General features: G+C 44.6%; 1 protein-coding gene across 2 annotated transcripts in view; it reads right to left on the reverse strand.

Moving 5' to 3' along the window:
* Positions 1 to 2,143: 2,143 nt before the first annotated feature.
* The window catches only part of LOC125458336 (myozenin-2), a 36,073-nt gene continuing 20,477 nt past the window's right edge, over positions 2,144 to 17,739 (reverse strand). For both annotated transcript variants that reach the window (XM_048543541.2, XM_048543540.2), the window contains exons 3-6: positions 14,557 to 14,714; positions 10,604 to 10,778; positions 7,753 to 7,936; positions 2,144 to 2,594 (exon numbers count right to left, since the gene is read on the reverse strand). In XM_048543541.2, coding sequence (XP_048399498.1) covers positions 2,405 to 2,594; positions 7,753 to 7,936; positions 10,604 to 10,778; positions 14,557 to 14,714 — 707 coding nt within the window. In that variant the 3' untranslated portion in view covers positions 2,144 to 2,404. The remainder of the gene's footprint in view (positions 2,595 to 7,752; positions 7,937 to 10,603; positions 10,779 to 14,556; positions 14,715 to 17,739) is intronic.

The following is a 17,739-nucleotide window of genomic DNA, read 5'->3' on the forward strand; positions in this document are numbered from 1 at the left end:
TTATGTTCTTTCATAGATGTGCTTAGAAGCAATGTTTGAAGATGGAGGGACACAAGGCTGCATTTTCGAAAGAGCGTGTGAAAAGCCAGGCTTCATGAGCAGAAGCCTGGTGTCCGAACCTGAGGGGATCATACTAACTCCTTATCAAAGTAGGTGGTAAGCCACAGCTGGAATATTGGAGTTGAGGAAGATTCAGGAGCTTGTGAAGGGTGCAGAGGTTTCATAGAATGCTACTGGGGCTGAGGGTTTTCAGTTACTGGAGAAATAGTGTTTGCTCTCCTTTGAGCACCTAAGGTTAAGAGGACATTCAAAGGAATTGTTCAGAATCCTGAAAGAATTTGAGAGAGCAAATGAGGAGAAACTGTCTCGTGGTAAGCCTTTGACAGAGTGAGTTGGTACAGCTTGGAGCGTTTTTCCTGAAAGCTGGTTAGAGAGTGACTCTCAATCGAGAATTGAATTAGTACTAGACTGGGAGAAATGTGCAGGAATGTGGGAATACACAGGGGGAGTAGGGTGGCCGGGGTCTTGTTTCCGGTTGGACCAACAAGACAGCTGTTTGAAGGACAATTACAGGCATGGTGGGCTGTACAGCTCTCTGACTCCGACTCACTCACAGGGGTATCTTTTTCCAGTATTTACATCACTTATTGGTGTGAGCAATAACTTTCAGAGAACCAAGAATGACGGCAAATTGAGGACTGGTGAGCAGCCAACTGAGTAAAGATCCACTCCAGGACTCATTCTGGCAGCATGGCCCTCGAGGACCTGGGATTGCAGTAGGAGTGACGCAACAAAAATGTGATGAGGTAGAATCCCAGAATAGCTCCAACTCCAAGTATTTTATCATTAACTTCATATATGCATTCAGAAAATAAAAGTTAAAAACCCTTTCTGTAGTGGACTGAGACGGTATTTGGTGCAGTCTTCTAACGTCATTGAAAATCTGCAATATTTCCAGTGTGAGAGCGATGGTAAGTCTGGACACTTGTTTGGCTAAATGATTTGTATTTTCTGAAGTTAGTAAACAGTTGTTATTTTCTAATCTTTTGTCCCTGGCATCCAAAACAAAACCGAAGTGCCTCACTTGGTCAAGAGCTTTAATTTCCTCATTGGTGTTCACGTTTAAAGGGAGAATGGAGAAAGCCCATTGTGATCGTGGAGAGGAGAGGGAGGGAGGGTGGGAACAGGACAGACATGGATGGTGGGGGTTAACCTTGGGTCTGGTGGGGTGCTGAGTGCAATTCCTCGGTTGATGAGAAAGGAAGACATTAAATGTGCTGCTGTGGAAACATGGAGACTGAGAAACAGGAGAAGGGACTGGAAGTTGGGAGGGCAAGTGGGGAATTGGGATCCTGCAAGTTCTGCTAATGATGCATTGGCATGAAGTGGCATCTGTTCAGGAGAAATTCTGTCTTTTGTTCACATACGTTTCTGAAAGATCTCCCTGGTGCTGATCTGTAAATGCTTTTGAGCTATGTGTGCAGAGTTTGCTGAGTTAGGTGTCCATTAAATAGATTCCTTTTAAAGTTAAACCCATCAGACATGAATACTGAGGTAACGGTATGGAGGGTGCTAGCTATGATGAGAGGTTGAGTAGGTTAGGATTATTTTCATTAGAAAGACGGAGATTGAGGGGGGGACCTGATTGAGGTCTACAAAATCATGAAGGGTACAGATAGAGTGGATAGAAAGAAGCATTTTCCCAGAGTGGGGGACTCAGTTACTAGGGGTCATGAGTTCACAGTGAGAGGAGGAAAGTTTAAGGGAGATATGCGTGAAAAGTTCTTTACGCAGATGGTGGTGGGCTCCTGGAACGCGTTGTCAGCGGAGGTGGTAGACACAGACACGTTAGCGTCTTTTAAGATAAATTTGGGCAGGTACATGGATGGGTGGGGAGCAAATGCACACAGTCCGTTAGAAAATAGATGACAGGTTAGACAGAGGATCTTGATCGGCACAGACTTGGAGGGCCGAAGGGCCTGTTCCGGTGCTGTAGGTTTCTTTATTGTTGTTGTAACCTGATAGGATGTGGTGGTATTTGTTTGGAAATGTGGACCAACAGAGCCAGGTGTCTGAATGGCCCCTTGTTAAGCAGTAATGTTTTTCAGATTTTATTTAGAAAGAAAGGAGAAAAAGTCCCTTGTATATTGTTTAATGTATAATAATATGATTAACAACTTCAGTGTTACTTTGACGAATTATACTGTAAAGCGCTTTCCACTCAGTCCTGTTTAAGCATCACGGGGTTGTACTGATTTAAAGAGAAGCTTCTTTCTAGGCCTGTGAAGAGGAGGGTGAAATCAGCTCTAAACTCACAAGAGGCAGCAGTCTTGTTCGCTGCATCTGCCATTCTGGATGACTGACTTTCTGAGGGGTGTCCTTCAGGTTCCTCTCATGGGGATGCTCACAGATCTGCGGATTCAGGGAGCGGGGCTCCGGTCCAGCCCCGGGCCAGCCTGTTGAAGCTGGGTCTGTTCGCGAAGCGCTCCACTTCCACCGAGACTTCTGGCTCCTCCTGGATCTCCATGGCTTCGAATCTCGATGGCTCGAGCAACCTCCTGTGACTACCAGGAACGCCGAAGGGAGTGGGAGCTCTAGAAAGATTCAATTAAAACAACACACACACAGGCTGACTGAGGACCGTTTGCGCTGTGCAACGCATTTTTATAACCCTGCATTTCAGTCACCACAGGACAGCAACTAATGAGGTCCTTTTTGAAATGGAGTCATTGTGGGAGGATATGCAACAGCCAATTTGCACACAGCAAGCTCCCACAAACAGTGTGATCATGACCAGACGATCTGTTTTGTGATGTTGGATTTAGGGAAAGGACATCAGTGAGCCTCCCCACCTCCTTCCAAATACTGCCATGAGAAGTTGTACAGCTACCTGGTTATAATATCTGTCGGAAAGGTGTCTTTCTGACACTGCAGTGATCCCCCAGTACTGTTTCGCCAACAAAGCATTGTTTTCTCTTCAATGACCTTCTGATGACAGTGCAGCGATCACTCAGTGCTCCTCCAACAGTGCCGTTCTAACTGAGGCAGAATGGTATCATGAGAGCAAGATACTCTGACAGTGCAGCGCTCCCTCAGCACTGACCCGCTGACAGTGTGGCGCTCCCTCAGCGATGAGATTACTGCCCTCTGAACCACAGTTGGTACTGAATTGAGAAAGTGGAGCAGAAATTCTTTTGTGGATTGGAGTCACCCAGGCTGTTTGTCATTGAACCCTAAATGTGTCTCATCCCTGCTTATCAGTATCATGTCAATGTCTGTATCTACATCTCTGTGATCCCATTTAGTCCACAATCTGTGGGCTCTTCTCTTTCTCCGTCTTGAACATCCCCAGTTTTAACTACTCAAAGCTATGCCACCTGGGCCCTCTGTCCTACCCGAAACCCCTCCACTTGACATGATTCTCTTTCAAGGCATTAAATAAAATCTGTTTCTCCCACCAAACATTTTGTCAATATCTCCTTTACGGTGAGGTGGCAAACTGTCTTTGGTGACTTCCATGATACTATTTGTGATCATCTCTGATGTTATAGATGCTGTATCAATGTGAGTTGTTTATCCTGATACTCATTGGCTGTTTGAGGAAGAGTGTGTTCATAATGCATGAGAAAAATGTCTAATGCCAATCCTGCTGGAAAAGGAAGAGCAAACTGGAGTTTATGACATAACCATATGCCATTTCTATCCTCAGGATATCCTAATGTGACTTTGAGCCAATGAAGTCCAGTCTCCTGTAAAAATTACTGTCAATTTCTGCACAACACAAACACCAATGCATATTTAAAAATGTTGATTTTGGACTGTCTTCAAGCAGCTTCTGAACAAATTAGTTAGTTTTGGTTCATAAACTTCCTGTCCCCTCATTTCGCTGGCCTCAGAGACTGTTTGGGAAGCATTTGTTCTCTGCTATTTCCCCTTGAGGCAGTGAGCTCCACTAATAGATTATTAATGACACAGCATTCTATTTATTGCATGGTTGGTGGGCACAGTCAGACTCAGATCAGATATTCACTGCATTGCAGGGCAGTGATATCATCTCAGCCCTGAAATAAACCCTAGCTTTCAACCTTACGGTGATGTGTGTACAGTGTTTGCATTTATACTGTACCTTTCCCATCTGCCTGATGCACCAAAGTTTTACAGGATCAAACGAGAGTGTATCCTGGTTAATGGAGCGTACATCATGGCTGTCAGTTCTCAGGGACGTGGGTGAATTCAAGTGACACGTACTCAGCCTGCGGTGGTTACTGATGGCTTGGGACACGTGCTATTGTGGTCTCTGTCTAAGGAAAGGTTTTATTCAGTCAGCACATGTTGACTAGATCAATTCTTGTGATGTGGGGGTAAGGCAGGTGCGAGAAGCCAATTAAGACCATAAGACACAGGAGTGGAAGTAAGGCCATTCAGCCCATCGAATCCTCTCTGCCATTTAATCATGGCTGATGGACATTTCAACACCACTTCCCTGCACTCTCCCTGTAGCCCTTGATTCCTTGTGAAATCAAGAATTTGTCGATCTCTGCCTTGAAGACATTTAACATCCCAGCCTCCACTGCGCTCCATGGCAATGAATTCCACAGGCCCACCACACTTTCACTGAAGAAATGTCTCCTCTTTTCCATTTTAAATTTACCCCCTCTAATTCTAAGGCTGTGCCCACGGGTCCTAGTCTCCCTGCCTAACGGAAACGGCTTCCCAGCAGCCACCCCTTCTAAGCCATATATTATCTTGTAAGTTTCAATGAGATCTCCCCTCAACCTTCTAAACTCTAATGAATACAACCCCTGGATCCTCAGCCATTCATCGTATGTTAAACCGATCATTCCAGGGATCATCCGTGTGAATCTCCGCTGGACACCCTCCAGAGCTAGTATGTCCTTTTGAGGTGTGGGTCGCAAAATTAGACACAGTATTCTAAATGGGGCCTAACTAGAGCTTTATAAAGCCTCAGAAGCACATCAGTGCTTTTATATTCCAACCCTCTTGAGATAAGCAACAACATTACATTCGCTTTCTTAATCACGGACTCTACCTGCAAGTTAACCTTTTAGAGAATCCTGGACCAACACACCCAGATCCCTCTGTGCTTCTGCTTTATGAATCTTCTCACCTTTTAGAAAATAGTCTATGCCTGTATTTTTTTCAAAGTGCAAATTAAATTTGGCCTTTGTAAATTGCCCATAGTGTCCGGGGATGTGGAGAGTAGGAGGGTTAGCCATGGGAAATGCAAGGTCACAGGGATAGAGTACAAGGGTGGGTCTGAGAGTGTTTTTCTTTGGAGGGTCAGTGTGGACACAAAAGGCCTCCTTCCACACTGTAGGCAATTCTACAATTCTCAAGTTCTTTGGACTTCAGGAAGATGGGGGTTGGTTTATCAAAAGGTACAAGTTTCTGAAGAGATTGGACAGGGTTAGAGCTGAAACAATGTTTGTCCCTAGGGCTGAGGTATCTAGAAAATAGGGACACTGTCTTAAAGGACTCAGTTGTTCAGGAGACATTACTTCAGTGAAAGGCTTGTGAATCTTTGGGATTTTCTACCACTCCTGCATTGAACATATTTAAGACGAGGATTGACAATTAGTTGGTCTCTCCAGGAATCCTGAGGATTGTAGGAGTGGGTGGGAACGTACCATTGAAGTGCAGGATTATCCACAATAGTATTGAATGGTGCAGGAGCTTGATGGGCTGAATGGTCTCCAGCTGCCTGTGAAACTCCATTCTTTGCCAGGAAATCTGTTTATGTTTATGTCAACCCAAACAGCTGACTCAATTACTAAATCTCTTAAAAAGGACAATGCAATACTCCCTTGTTCGTAGATTGTAAGAACTGCAAATGCTGGAGTCTGAGATAACACAGTGTGGAGCTGGAGGAACACAGCAGGCCAGGCAGCATCAGAGGAGCAGGAAAGTTGACATTTTCTTCAGAAATGGGGGAGGGGGAAGGGAGCTCAGAAATAAATTGAGGTGGTGTTTGGGCTGGGGAAGGTCAGTGGGATGGTGATAGGTGAGTGGTGGGGATTGGTCCATGAGGTGGGAGGAGTGGATAGGTGGGAGAGATGATGGACAGGTTGTGTCAGGTTGATGTGGGGATGAGAGGAAGAGTTGGTCATGGGATCGGGGTGGGGGGATTTCAAAACTGGTAAAGTCCACATTGAGACCATCAGGTTGTGGGCTCCCGAGGTGCTGCTCCTCCAATTTCTGCGTGGTATCATTATGACACTAGACACTGATGCTTGTCTCCCATCTATCTGCCCCTCCCATCTCACCAACCAATCCCCACCAGTGCCTACCTGCACTCATCTGTCACCAAACCACCTACCTTCCCCAGCCCTAGCCCTCCTCTCTATTTATTTTGGAGTTCTCTTCCCCCTCCCCCATTTCTGAAGAAAGGTCCTGACCCGAAATGTCAGTTTTCCTACTCCTGTGATGCTGCCTGGCCAGGTATGGTCCTCCAACTCCACACTGTGATAGCTCCCTCACTCCTGCTCTGGTTATTTGCCAAGGTGGCATATTTAGTTTGTAGTCAGGTCCCTGAACCAGCAATCTCACAGGACCAGGAGAAGAAGAACCATAGTTGACACTAGCACAGTGAGAATATCATTAGGATAGGTGTGTAGTGGCCCCAGGTGAATACTCAGATGCTAGGGGTTCAAGTCCCACCATAACAACGGGACTTTAACACGATTAAATCCATTGGTAAAATAGTAATAATGACCGAGGTTAAATCACAGAGAGCAGGAACAGGCCATTCAATATGATCATGGGTGATCATCCAACCCAATACTCCACCTCTCTTTCGCCCTCAGATATTGCAATGCTCCCTCGGTACTGACCCTCCGACAGTGCGGCGCTCCCTCAGCACTGACCCTCCGACAGTGCGGCGCTCCCTCAGCACTGACCCTCTGACAGTGCGGCCCTCCCTCAGTACTGACCCTTGGACAGTGGCTGTTGATGACCTTCTGGGGGAACCTGACGCCCCCTCCTTCTTGAAGGCAAGGTTTTGATTGTTGCTAAAAACCTACTTGGCTCACTGTTGAGAATGAAACCTGTTATCCTTCCCTGGTCTAGCCTATAGGTGACTCCAGGCTGACTAGCCTCTGAACTGGCCAAGCAGGGCACACAGAACAAGGACAAGGTAGAGTTTGTTACCTTTCCCATAAAAGAATGAAGAGTCCATTGAGCCATTTTTACTGAAATGATCATTGACTGACCGCTGACCTACATCCAACACCGTCACTACCTTTGACACTTAGTGTTAAACATAGAAACTAAGAACAGGACTAGGCTTTTTGACTCTTTGAGCTTGCTCCACCAATCAATATAGTCGTGGCTCATCAGCACCCTTTGAACCCTTTTAGCCCTACGAGATATATCTGACTCCTTCTTGAAAACATTAATGCTTTCTGGGACAGAGAATTATAAAGGCTCGCCACTCTCTGGCTCAAGACCTGTCTCCTCATCTCAGTTCTCAGTTTATCAGTTGTCCCAGGATCACCTGTTGTTTGTGACAGTGACCACTCTCCAGTAAATGTCTCATTGGCTGAAATGTGCTCTGAGATGTCTGGCACTCATTGAGACCGCTGGGCAGTTAGAGTTAGGCTATGAATGCTGGCCTAACCAACAATACCCTGATCCCACGAATGAATAATGGGAAATAAAGGGAACGGTAGTGATGGGTAAGTAAGAGTTTACAGGTGTGTGTGTGGCTGACACCAAATCTCGGGTGGTGTTTACCTGTTGAAGCACCTGTAAGTCTGTGATTGGGCTTTAACCGGGGCCTCTGGAAGCTGGTTAATCGTGGATTCCAGTAGATCAGGTTGATCCATCAATGCTTCAGTCCAGGGTGACTGGTATGACTTAGGAACAGCTGTGATGTTGAATTTCTCAGGTGGAATTTCCTTCAAAGGCCCGGAATAACCTAACATTGAGGAAACAGAGCAATGAGATCCCAATCCTTTACCATCTCGACCAGTCCTGCCTGTAACTTCCAATCCTCTGAGAACCCCCGGTGTCTCAGCTCTGACCTCTCAAGCATCCCCAGCTTTATTCACTTCACCACTGGCAACTGCACCCTCAGCTAATTTGTCTTTAACCTTAGAATTCCCTTCTTAAGCCTCACTGTCTCTTCAAATGGAGCATTAAGGTCGGCAGGAAGCCATTCGGCCCCTCAAGCCTGCACCATCATTTGATAAGAGTGCTGTGAATACCTCTGTCCATTTTCCTATCAGCTTCCCCTGTTAGTCTGTAACCAAGTCATCACTTATCTCAGCCTTTGACTTGCAATTAGATTTCTGACTGATTTACATTAACCAATGACCTCTGAGAACAAAAGTTCCAGTTCAATTAAACCGATCTCTCACTTTTCTACATTTGCTGTAAATGAACAATGTTTATTTGAACTTTAGGCATTCACATTGTGCGGGCAGAACAGAAAGAGGCCACTTAGCCCAACAGCTAGTGGATATACTTCACACAAACCTCCTCCAGCCCCAGCTCATCTATTTCTACAGGGTGCATTTTAATTCGGAAGTTGTGATGGGGCAGAACAGCATAGTTTCTCCTGGCTGCGAAGGTCTAGAACCAGGAGAGACTCAGGAAGGTGAAAACAGGAGGAGGTCATTCATCTCATCAATATAATCATGGCTGATCACACACCTCAGTGCCACCATCTCCATATCCCTTACTGTTATCAATCCATTTCTGTCTTGAATTTATCCAATGATTGAGGTTCCATTACCCTCTGGGGAGAAAATGTTAAAGATTCATCACCCTCTGGGTAAAGAAATTTCTCCCCCTCTCTGTCTTAAACAGCCTGTTCTTTATTCAGAAATAGCGACCCCTGGTTTTAGAATCACTAACCAGAGGAAGGTCCTATCTATACCGTAATAACTCCACAAAGGCTGGTATCCTGTCACCAAATCACCCCTTATTTACATATGTACATGACACTGACCCAGCTAGCTCAGAGCTGGCTCCTAGAGTGAGCAGAGCCCCTGACACTCCTGTTTATATCTGTCAGCCAGGGCTCCCTGATTGGGCCAGGTTAATAGCCCCAATCAGGGAACACAGATTCCACAAGGTCTACCTGGCTGACATCTTGTTCCAATCCTTACATACACCCAATCACTCATGACTTGCTAAAACATTCTAATTTTCAATGAGATCAACTTCCCATCCTCACAACTCAAGAACACAGGCCCACAATCATTAAAAGCCAATACACAGGTACATCAAGCAACCAGGAAGACAAGTGTCATGTTAGCATTTACTTTTGGGAGCCCACTGTTCTCAATATCTCCTCTAAAGACATCTTGCTATCCCAAGGAATAATCTGGTGAACCTCTGTTGAACTATGTTCTTTTTTCAGGTGTGGTGGCCAATACTGGAGGTGAGACCTCACTGAGATTCTATACAGCAGCAATCTAGTTTATTCCCGTATTCAAGTGCCCTTGAAATGGATGTGAACATACCATTTGCGTTCCTGATTGCTTGATGTGTCTGCATATTGTCTTCTCATGACCCCAGACAATCTGACCATATGGGCAAACAATTTAGGACTGAGGTGAGGATTTTTTTCTCAGAGAGGGTAGTCAATCTTTGGAACTCCGTACCCCAGACGGCAGTGCAGTATTCCCTAAGGTAGTCATCTCTACAGCTTGGAGACTGACCATGGTCTAGTTGACCAATGGAACAAACCTAAAAGGCTTTGTGGCCCACTTCTGCTCCCATGTTCATACCTCCTACTGCTTTCCCCTCCTTGTGCTTAACTTGCTTCCCATTAATGTGCTGATGCTAATTGCCCCAATTATTCACCACGACCATGAGTTCCTTTCTCTCAGCTCCCTTTGGGGGTAAGAAATGCCCCCTTGAATTTTCTGTTGAACATTTTAAACATAGAGAACAGGAGCAGAAGTAGGTCATTGGGCACTTCAAGCCTGCTACACCATTCAATATGATCATGGCTGATCATTCAACCTGTTCTCACTTTCTCCCCCATACCTTTTGATCCGTTAGCCCTAACTGACTCCTTGACAACACTCAATGTTTTGGCCTCAACCTCTTTCTGTGGCAGAGAATTCCCTGGGCTCACCACTCTCTGGGTGAAGACATTTCCCCACAGCTCGCTCCTGAGTGGCCTTCCCCGTATCCTTAGCCTGTGACCCCTGGTTCTGGACTCCCTGGTTATCAGGAACATCTTTCCTGCATTTACCCCGTCAGGTCTGGATAGAATTTTATAGGTTTCTATGAGATCCCTCCTTGTTCTTTTAAACTGCAGTGAATACAGTCCTAGCTGATCCAGCCTCTCCTCACACATCAGTCCTGCCATCCTGGGAATCAGTCTGTCTTATCTGAATGCATTCCTCAACAATTCAAAGCACTGGTGTCATGTTTATCCCTTCGAATCCTAGCATAATTTTAATGGCCTCTATTGGTTTACCCTTCTTTTTCGAGAGAAAAGGGCCCACAAGCCTGTCTAATCTTATTAGGCAGTGACAGCGAAACCAGGAAAGATGGCAACAGGGAAGGAGCGGAGGTTAGAAGTTAGAGGCGAGAGTTAGCCACAAAAACACCTGGGGACACTTACCTGGGGCGAGGATGCCAGGGTTCAGAACGATCTTGATATTCTTAGCTGCAGACAGTTTGCCGAATGGTTTTGGGGCCACAGCTGGTCCAGCCTCTTTCGAGCCAGGTTTTGTGATGTAGATTTCTGATCTGTAGTTCTCCTTTGTCCTCTCCTGAGGGACTGTCCCATTAACATTCTGCAGAGGAAGAGGAGAGTTTAAGACCCTGGAAGTCAAAGCATAGTTTTGTGACTGGCTCACAGCAGCCAAACCAGAAGCAGTAACTCATCACAGGCTCGATTCAGATGAACGGTGGAACGTGGGGAGGCCATTCAGCCTCTCGGCTCTGTTCTGTCATTCAATGAGATCATGCATCACAACGCCATTTAACACTTTATTTATTGTTTCCTGGGATGTGGGCATCGCTGGCAAGACCAGCATTTATTGGCCAGTCCCAAGTGCCCTTGAATGAAGTCATTTCAGAGGGGCAGTTATGAGTCAAACATGTCGCTGTGGGTCAGGAGTCACGTGTAGGCCAGGCTAGGTAAGAAAGGCAGATTTCCTTGCTTTCAGGGCATTAGCGAACCGTATGAGGCTTTACAAAAATGAACTTCAATTTCACTCTTAAAGAAACTAATTCCATTTCCATTAGGTGACTTTAAATTCCACCGCTATGGAGTATCTACAGAAGAAACACTGTAACAAGAGGTTTATCTTATGATAGCAATATGTACAATTACATTGGGTCAGCCATAAATTATTAACACCAAGGGAGCTGGTACAGATCCATCTGCTCCCTCTGAAAGCTGGAGTAGAACTCCCTGTCTCCATCCACAGATGGTGCGTGACCTCAGTGGAATGGGTGGAGCCAGTGTAACAGGAGTATTAACCCCTTCAGAGCCATTACCTTTTGCAACAATGTCTGCTACAACCGAATGACTTGGCAGGGCCATTTCAGAGAGCAGTTAGAAGTCGCTCACGTTGCTGTGGGGTCTGGAGAGGCATTAGTAAATCACATGGATTTATCGGACATTTGATGATGTCTTTCACCATTACTGAGACCAGCTATCGATTCCAGAATTATTTGATTTTTAAAAAATAAATTGTCTGAATTCAAGTTCCACCAGCTGCTGTGGTGGGATTTGAACCCATGACACCAGAATATATTTTCTGAACAAGCTTTCCTGTTCTGCTGATGCCGTTTGGCCTGTTGTGTTAATCCAGCTCTACACCTTGTTACACCAGAACATTTGCCTGGCCCTCTGGATTACTAGTGCAGTAATTTTAGTACAGTCTCCCTCCTCAATCTCTAGTCATAAGAGGATCTTGATTGGCGCAGGCTTGGAGGGCCGAAGGGCCTGTTCCTGTGCTGTAGGTTTCTTTGAGGTTAGGAGTTCCAGGAACAATCCAGAAAAGCTGGGCTGCACACTTTCCAAAGTCAAAAAAAACTTTGTAAAATGCAAATTCCAGAACAGTCCGTGGTTTCCAGCTTTGTTTGAACCAGGACCTGAATAATGAAGATTCTGCCAAAGTGTACCAAGAACTCTTGTTAATACTTCCCAAACAAGATATACTTGGGATGTGGTCTCTTCAGAGAGTAGAGGGGCAAGTGAAGGTTCTGTGCAAAGTGACAGCAGAGACAGAGAGATCCCATTGTCACAGAAAGACTCTACGTAAAACTTTGTCAAGATGCAGTTGCCAGCCTACAATTTCCTAGCTCATGCTTAAATCAATCATTGAATCCCTACAGTGCAGAAAGAGGCCATTTGGTCCGTTTGGCAACTCGCTGAAAAGCATCCCACGCAGGCCTGTCCAGTCTCTGTAACCTTACATTTCCCATGGCTATTCCACCTAACGTGCACACCTTTGGACTGTGGGAAGAAACCCATGGAGACATGGGGAGAGTGTGCAAACTCGACACAATCACCTGAGGCTTGAATCAAACCCAGGTCCCTGGCGCTATGAGGCAGCAGTACTAACCCCTGAGCCACCATGCCATTCAGTTGTCATCTAATAGCTCAACCTTAGTGCAGACCTGATATGCGTGTGAATGTAATGCTTGTATATTATACTGTGAGTCGTAGTAATTGTATACAGACAAAAAAAAGGTCCTGAAAAGGGGAATACCCAAAACGTTGACTGCTCCCTTCTTCCAGATGCTGCCTGGCCTGCTGTGTTTACAGCCTCCTGTTTGTCTACCTGTAGTAATTGTATGTTAGATTCTTCAATGCCACAACATCTGGGTCTATTTTATTTTATGCTGTGAGGGATAATGCAAAGCCACGACATCAGTTCCCCTCAGATACCCTGCTGGGGACGAAGTCTCACCCTTTGCTCCTGCCCTTCCCGTTATTACACAGAGTAGAGGCAATTGTAGCTTCTCAGTCCAGTCTGTGAACCTGGGAAAGTTGTAGACCCAAAAACATCTCAGTTGAACTGAAACTGATAGCATTTTGATTCAATTCAGTGGAAGCATCAAAATATGTTGTTTCAAAAAAGAATCAAAAGGCTACCAAACTGTAGAACTCTGTGTAGCTCTGGTAACAGGTAAGTTCAGGCTGTACCGTGCCTAACCATTTCTGTGTAAACTTACGCAGTGCATTAGTGAAAAAATTAGCTTTTGGGTTTCTGTTGCTTGTGATAGAACTCTGTAAATATGAAAGCACAGGGTGTGGGCAGACATATCTTGAAGGGAACACAGTTGAGGAAATTTGCATGTCCAAATGTTTCAGTTTAAAACTGTTGTACATCAGTTACATGTGAATTTCATTGTAAAAGTATGCACTTTGCTGATGTCCATAGTTACAAAGTTTATAAGGAAGTTATATTTTAGGACCGTGATTTTAAGTGAGGGTGATGTGGAGGAATGAAAGGAGTCAAATGACCTGTTCTGAATTCTACATGGCAATAAATCTGAACGATTTGGCTTTTAACAATTAAAGGGAGCAGAGGGAAGAGGACAATGCAGATTGTGTTACTGGGAAGAAGCTACAAGATTGTTCTCGCACTTGTAAAAAATTAGCAGGTCTTAGAAATGTCAGCTTTTCTAAATGCTATACTTTATTTTATCTATTTAATTCCAGAAGAATGGAGTTGGGTTGTATAAAGAAAGAATGATTAACATTTCTACCTGGATATGAGATCCATGTGATTCATGTTTCCATTGAGATGTGCTTTGAGAGTTCACTGGAAGAATTGCAGGATCAGGTTATGATTTTCCTTAAATATTGTTGATTAAATCTCACAGACACATGCAAGAATCTGAGAGGCAGACATAATGACAGAGAAAGTGGGGGTTGGGAGTGAGAGAGTGGAGAGGTGAGGTGAAATGAGACAGGGAGGGGGAGGGGTGAGAGGGAGAGAGAGGTAGCAGGAAAGGGAGAGAGCAGAGAAAGACAGAGGCAGCTTAAGTGGGGAAATTGCAAGTCTTGTAGATCAGCAAGTAAGATGTTCAGAACTCAGAAATCAGAGTATTTGTGAGGATTTAAACAAATCTGAAAGACTCATCTAACTTTGGGTAGAGGAAGGGATCTCTGTGACAGTTAGTTCAGGAGTTAGCTGGTTGGAGAACGACAGAGCAAGCCCTCAGAAGCCCTCATTCTGGAGAATGTAGAGTTTACTTCAAAAACTGTACAGTTCAACCTTGGTCTAGGATATTCAGTTGTGTTAATGATTGAATTTTGGTTTTAGTTTCGTTATTGCAGTAATAGTTTTAAAAGTCAGAATCAACGCAGCTGATCCTTCCAGTCAGCTATTGCAAGTGCAAATGTCTTTCTAGAAATTTTCAGTGCCCACGGGGATCACAACAGTAGAGACCAACTCCACCAAGAGACTGTCAGCTACATTCTTTCCAATGGCTGTCTCTCCAGCCCCAACAAACTCGCTCAAAATTGGACAGAATTCAAAATCACTGCACCTTTATTCACCCCCTTTGGAATGGGGGTTAACATTAACATGGTAACTATGTTCTACTCACCACCTGAGTGCCCGGGGTCCCTTCCACTGTGAACTTATCAACTCTCTTCTGTCGCATGTGGAACATCTTTGAGCCTTTGTTGGCAAGTAGCGAGAGTTCTTCCATCATCACATCCTGAGGAACACTGACCTTCTTCCCCAGATCCAGGTGAGGCACTTCTTCATGCAGGGAAAAACAACACAAAACACCAGGAAATGTATAGGGACACTGAGGAATAAATGGTTCAGGGGAACAGGTTTTGCCTTTAACAAACCTTGCATGATTTTACAGCCTCACCTCCCTGCTCACCCTCTTTATGTTTTTAAGTAAAAATATTTGACTCCCTTTTCTGAAGCGTTATTCTGATTTTGCATTAATCTCTACTTGTTACAAAACACCTAACATTTTGGAAATGCATCGGGAGAGTTATCAATTCAATGCAAACCCATTTGTTCAGAGCTAAATTCGGGCACATTGATAAAGAGCCCACATAGAATATGCTAGAGAAATTCAGCAAGTCAGCCAGCTCTGATAGAGTCATACTGGACTCAAAATGGTAACTCTGCTTTCTGTCTCCACAGATGCTGCCAGACCTGCTGGGTTTCTCCAACAATAAGAGGTGCAGATGGGGGCCTCCTCTTTAACATTTGGTTTGATCTTGGAACCTCTCCTACCGAATGGGAAGTGCATTAACCTTGTGTTGCCTCCTCATTTTCCTATGAGTGGCATGTGGCCCGTGCTGATAGCTGGGTGAATGTGGAGAAGGGGGACTCAACAGTGTCCCTGGAAAGCATTTGTCTGCTCTGTGAGACCAACCACTGTGTTTTAGCCACAAGCTGCAGTCTCTCCTCCTTTCGACTCCATTAAAGCAACAAAAATTAGGTTAAATGACCTCCAACCGGGCCACTGTAACAAAAATCCTACAAATTGATGGTTAACAGAAGCTTATAGAGGGGAAATGGAAACTTACTAAACCCAAGGACCATTGTTCAGGGTGATGCTCCATCCCACAGCCCCTGCAGTGCACACTGGTCTCTAAACATCTACATCCTCCTTTCTATCTTGGGCCTAAAGACCTGTTTTGTTAACAGCGATAGAGAATGAACCACTAGTGAGCCTTAACAAGAAGAAGCACTTACCTTAACAAGATGTAGTTTATTACATGATACCCTTATGTACAAATTACACTTGATGGCTAGATATAGTTATTAAGGCTATCAGGAGATAAAGTTGACATGTCCGACCTGATTGGGATTTTGAAATGGTCTCCTCAATCATTTACCCAACACTCTGTGCCAACACTAGAGTGGGTGGAGCCTAAAGTGCCATTTCCAACATTAACCCTTTATCTATCATTCCCTTTGCAACATCTAACAAGTTCCAACTAACTGCAGTCCTTAAAGACAGTCTATCCCTCTGAAACAGGCTCTGTCCTGAATGAAAAGAGACTTTTGATTCAATGTCCCAAGGTTTCGTTGTGCAGTTTCCCAGAGCCAGGAGCACCAGGATTAAGTCCCTCCTCAGGACCTGAAGGCTGAAGAAGGTGTGTTCCCAACACGGCCAAATAAGGAAGATTGTCAATCTGTGAATCCAGTCGTGGCAACAGCAGGAGAGTTTTGTGGTTAGTCAGGTCCGTATGGTAGCCACACCATGTTAAAAATAGGGTCCTGGCCTGAGCAAGCACCATCCTTAATCTGAGGAGCTACCACTTCAACTCTGCAGGGAAGGTAAACAATGCAGAACATCGGGGTGGGGTGCACTGCGGAGAGTGCGTTTTCTTATTCATTCACACAATACAGCTGTTGCTGACTGGAACAGCATTTATTGCCCATCCCTAATTGCCCAGAGGGCAGTTAAAAGACAACCAGATCACTGTGAGTGTGGAGTCACATATAGGCCAGACCAGGTAAGGGGGCAGATTTCCATCCCTGAAAGACATTAGTGTACCTAATGGGTATTCCCTGACAATTAATAACAGTTTCATGCTGATCATTTGGCTAAAATCCCAGCGTTTTATCGAACTTAAATTTCACAATCTGCCATATGAAGGATTCAAACCCAAGTTCCCTTGGGCTTTAGATTAATAGTCCAGTGATAATATCACTAGGCCAGCATCTCCCCAAAGTGATTCTATTCTGTCTCACACATGGGAGAATACTTTAAATTCAAAATTAAACCCAATGAACCCTTTCCTGCATCCCATCCAAGGTAGGTATATCATCCCCAGAGAGAGACAATAACCACAGTTCTCCAGCTGTGGTCCTACCAAAGTCTAGTAGGATTGCTGCTACATGCTTTCACTACTATTACACTTTACTTACATTAAAGGTCAATATAATCATTTAGTATAAACATTCCTGCCTTTACATTATATTTCTGATGAACTGCTCTACACCCAGTTCTACACAATGAGTTCTCTTCCCTGTTGCACGATGCATTTGTTTTTATTTTAATTTCTTTATTTAACACATCATCCAAATTCTGTTCCTTTCTACATTTGTTTTTCCTCATTAACCTGTTCAGAGATGTTATTACACACCTCTGGGGAGCAGGTGGCATTTGAATCCAGACCTCCTCCTCCAGGGGTAGGGCCATTACCATTGTGTATCAACACCCCTTTTTGTTCCTTTCTAAACTAAATGTCACAAACGGTTCTAATACTTCATATTAAAACCAATGCCTTCCAGTTAATCAGCAGCTATCATTGCCAATCAAAACAAGGAATTAAAATAGCTGGTAGGAGCTGTCACTTAGGAACACTGCAGCAGTATATTCTGGGAAGAGTAATTATGGAGGGAGATGTTAATGTTCTCCGCAAATATATAATGTCAGTGTTGTTGAAACATTAGAATTGGCCTGGACTTCTGTGCAGTGTCAGTGACTGATGGATGTGTTTTCAGAAGTGTATAGCAGCTCTACTGGTATCTGAATAGTCAGGTTGTTGTTGCCCGGGGAGATTGTGGTCCTTGGTTATACAAGTATGGAATTACCTTCTAAAGCATGTTCTCAGATAACAAACACAATTATCCATCGCGCCTTCCCAGCAGGACCTCAGCTAGGTACCATTCCTGCCTTGGATACAGACACTTGTGGCTTCAAGTCCCAATTCAGGGACTGCCACATTTCAGCCACTTGACGCACCTAAGCTTAGGCTTCTCTGGCATCATTTGGACATCCCCTCAGGGCTGGATCACCTCTGAATAA

This window comes from Stegostoma tigrinum, chromosome 13, assembly GCF_030684315.1.
Source record: "Stegostoma tigrinum isolate sSteTig4 chromosome 13, sSteTig4.hap1, whole genome shotgun sequence".
Classification (NCBI taxonomy): domain Eukaryota; kingdom Metazoa; phylum Chordata; class Chondrichthyes; order Orectolobiformes; family Stegostomatidae; genus Stegostoma; species Stegostoma tigrinum.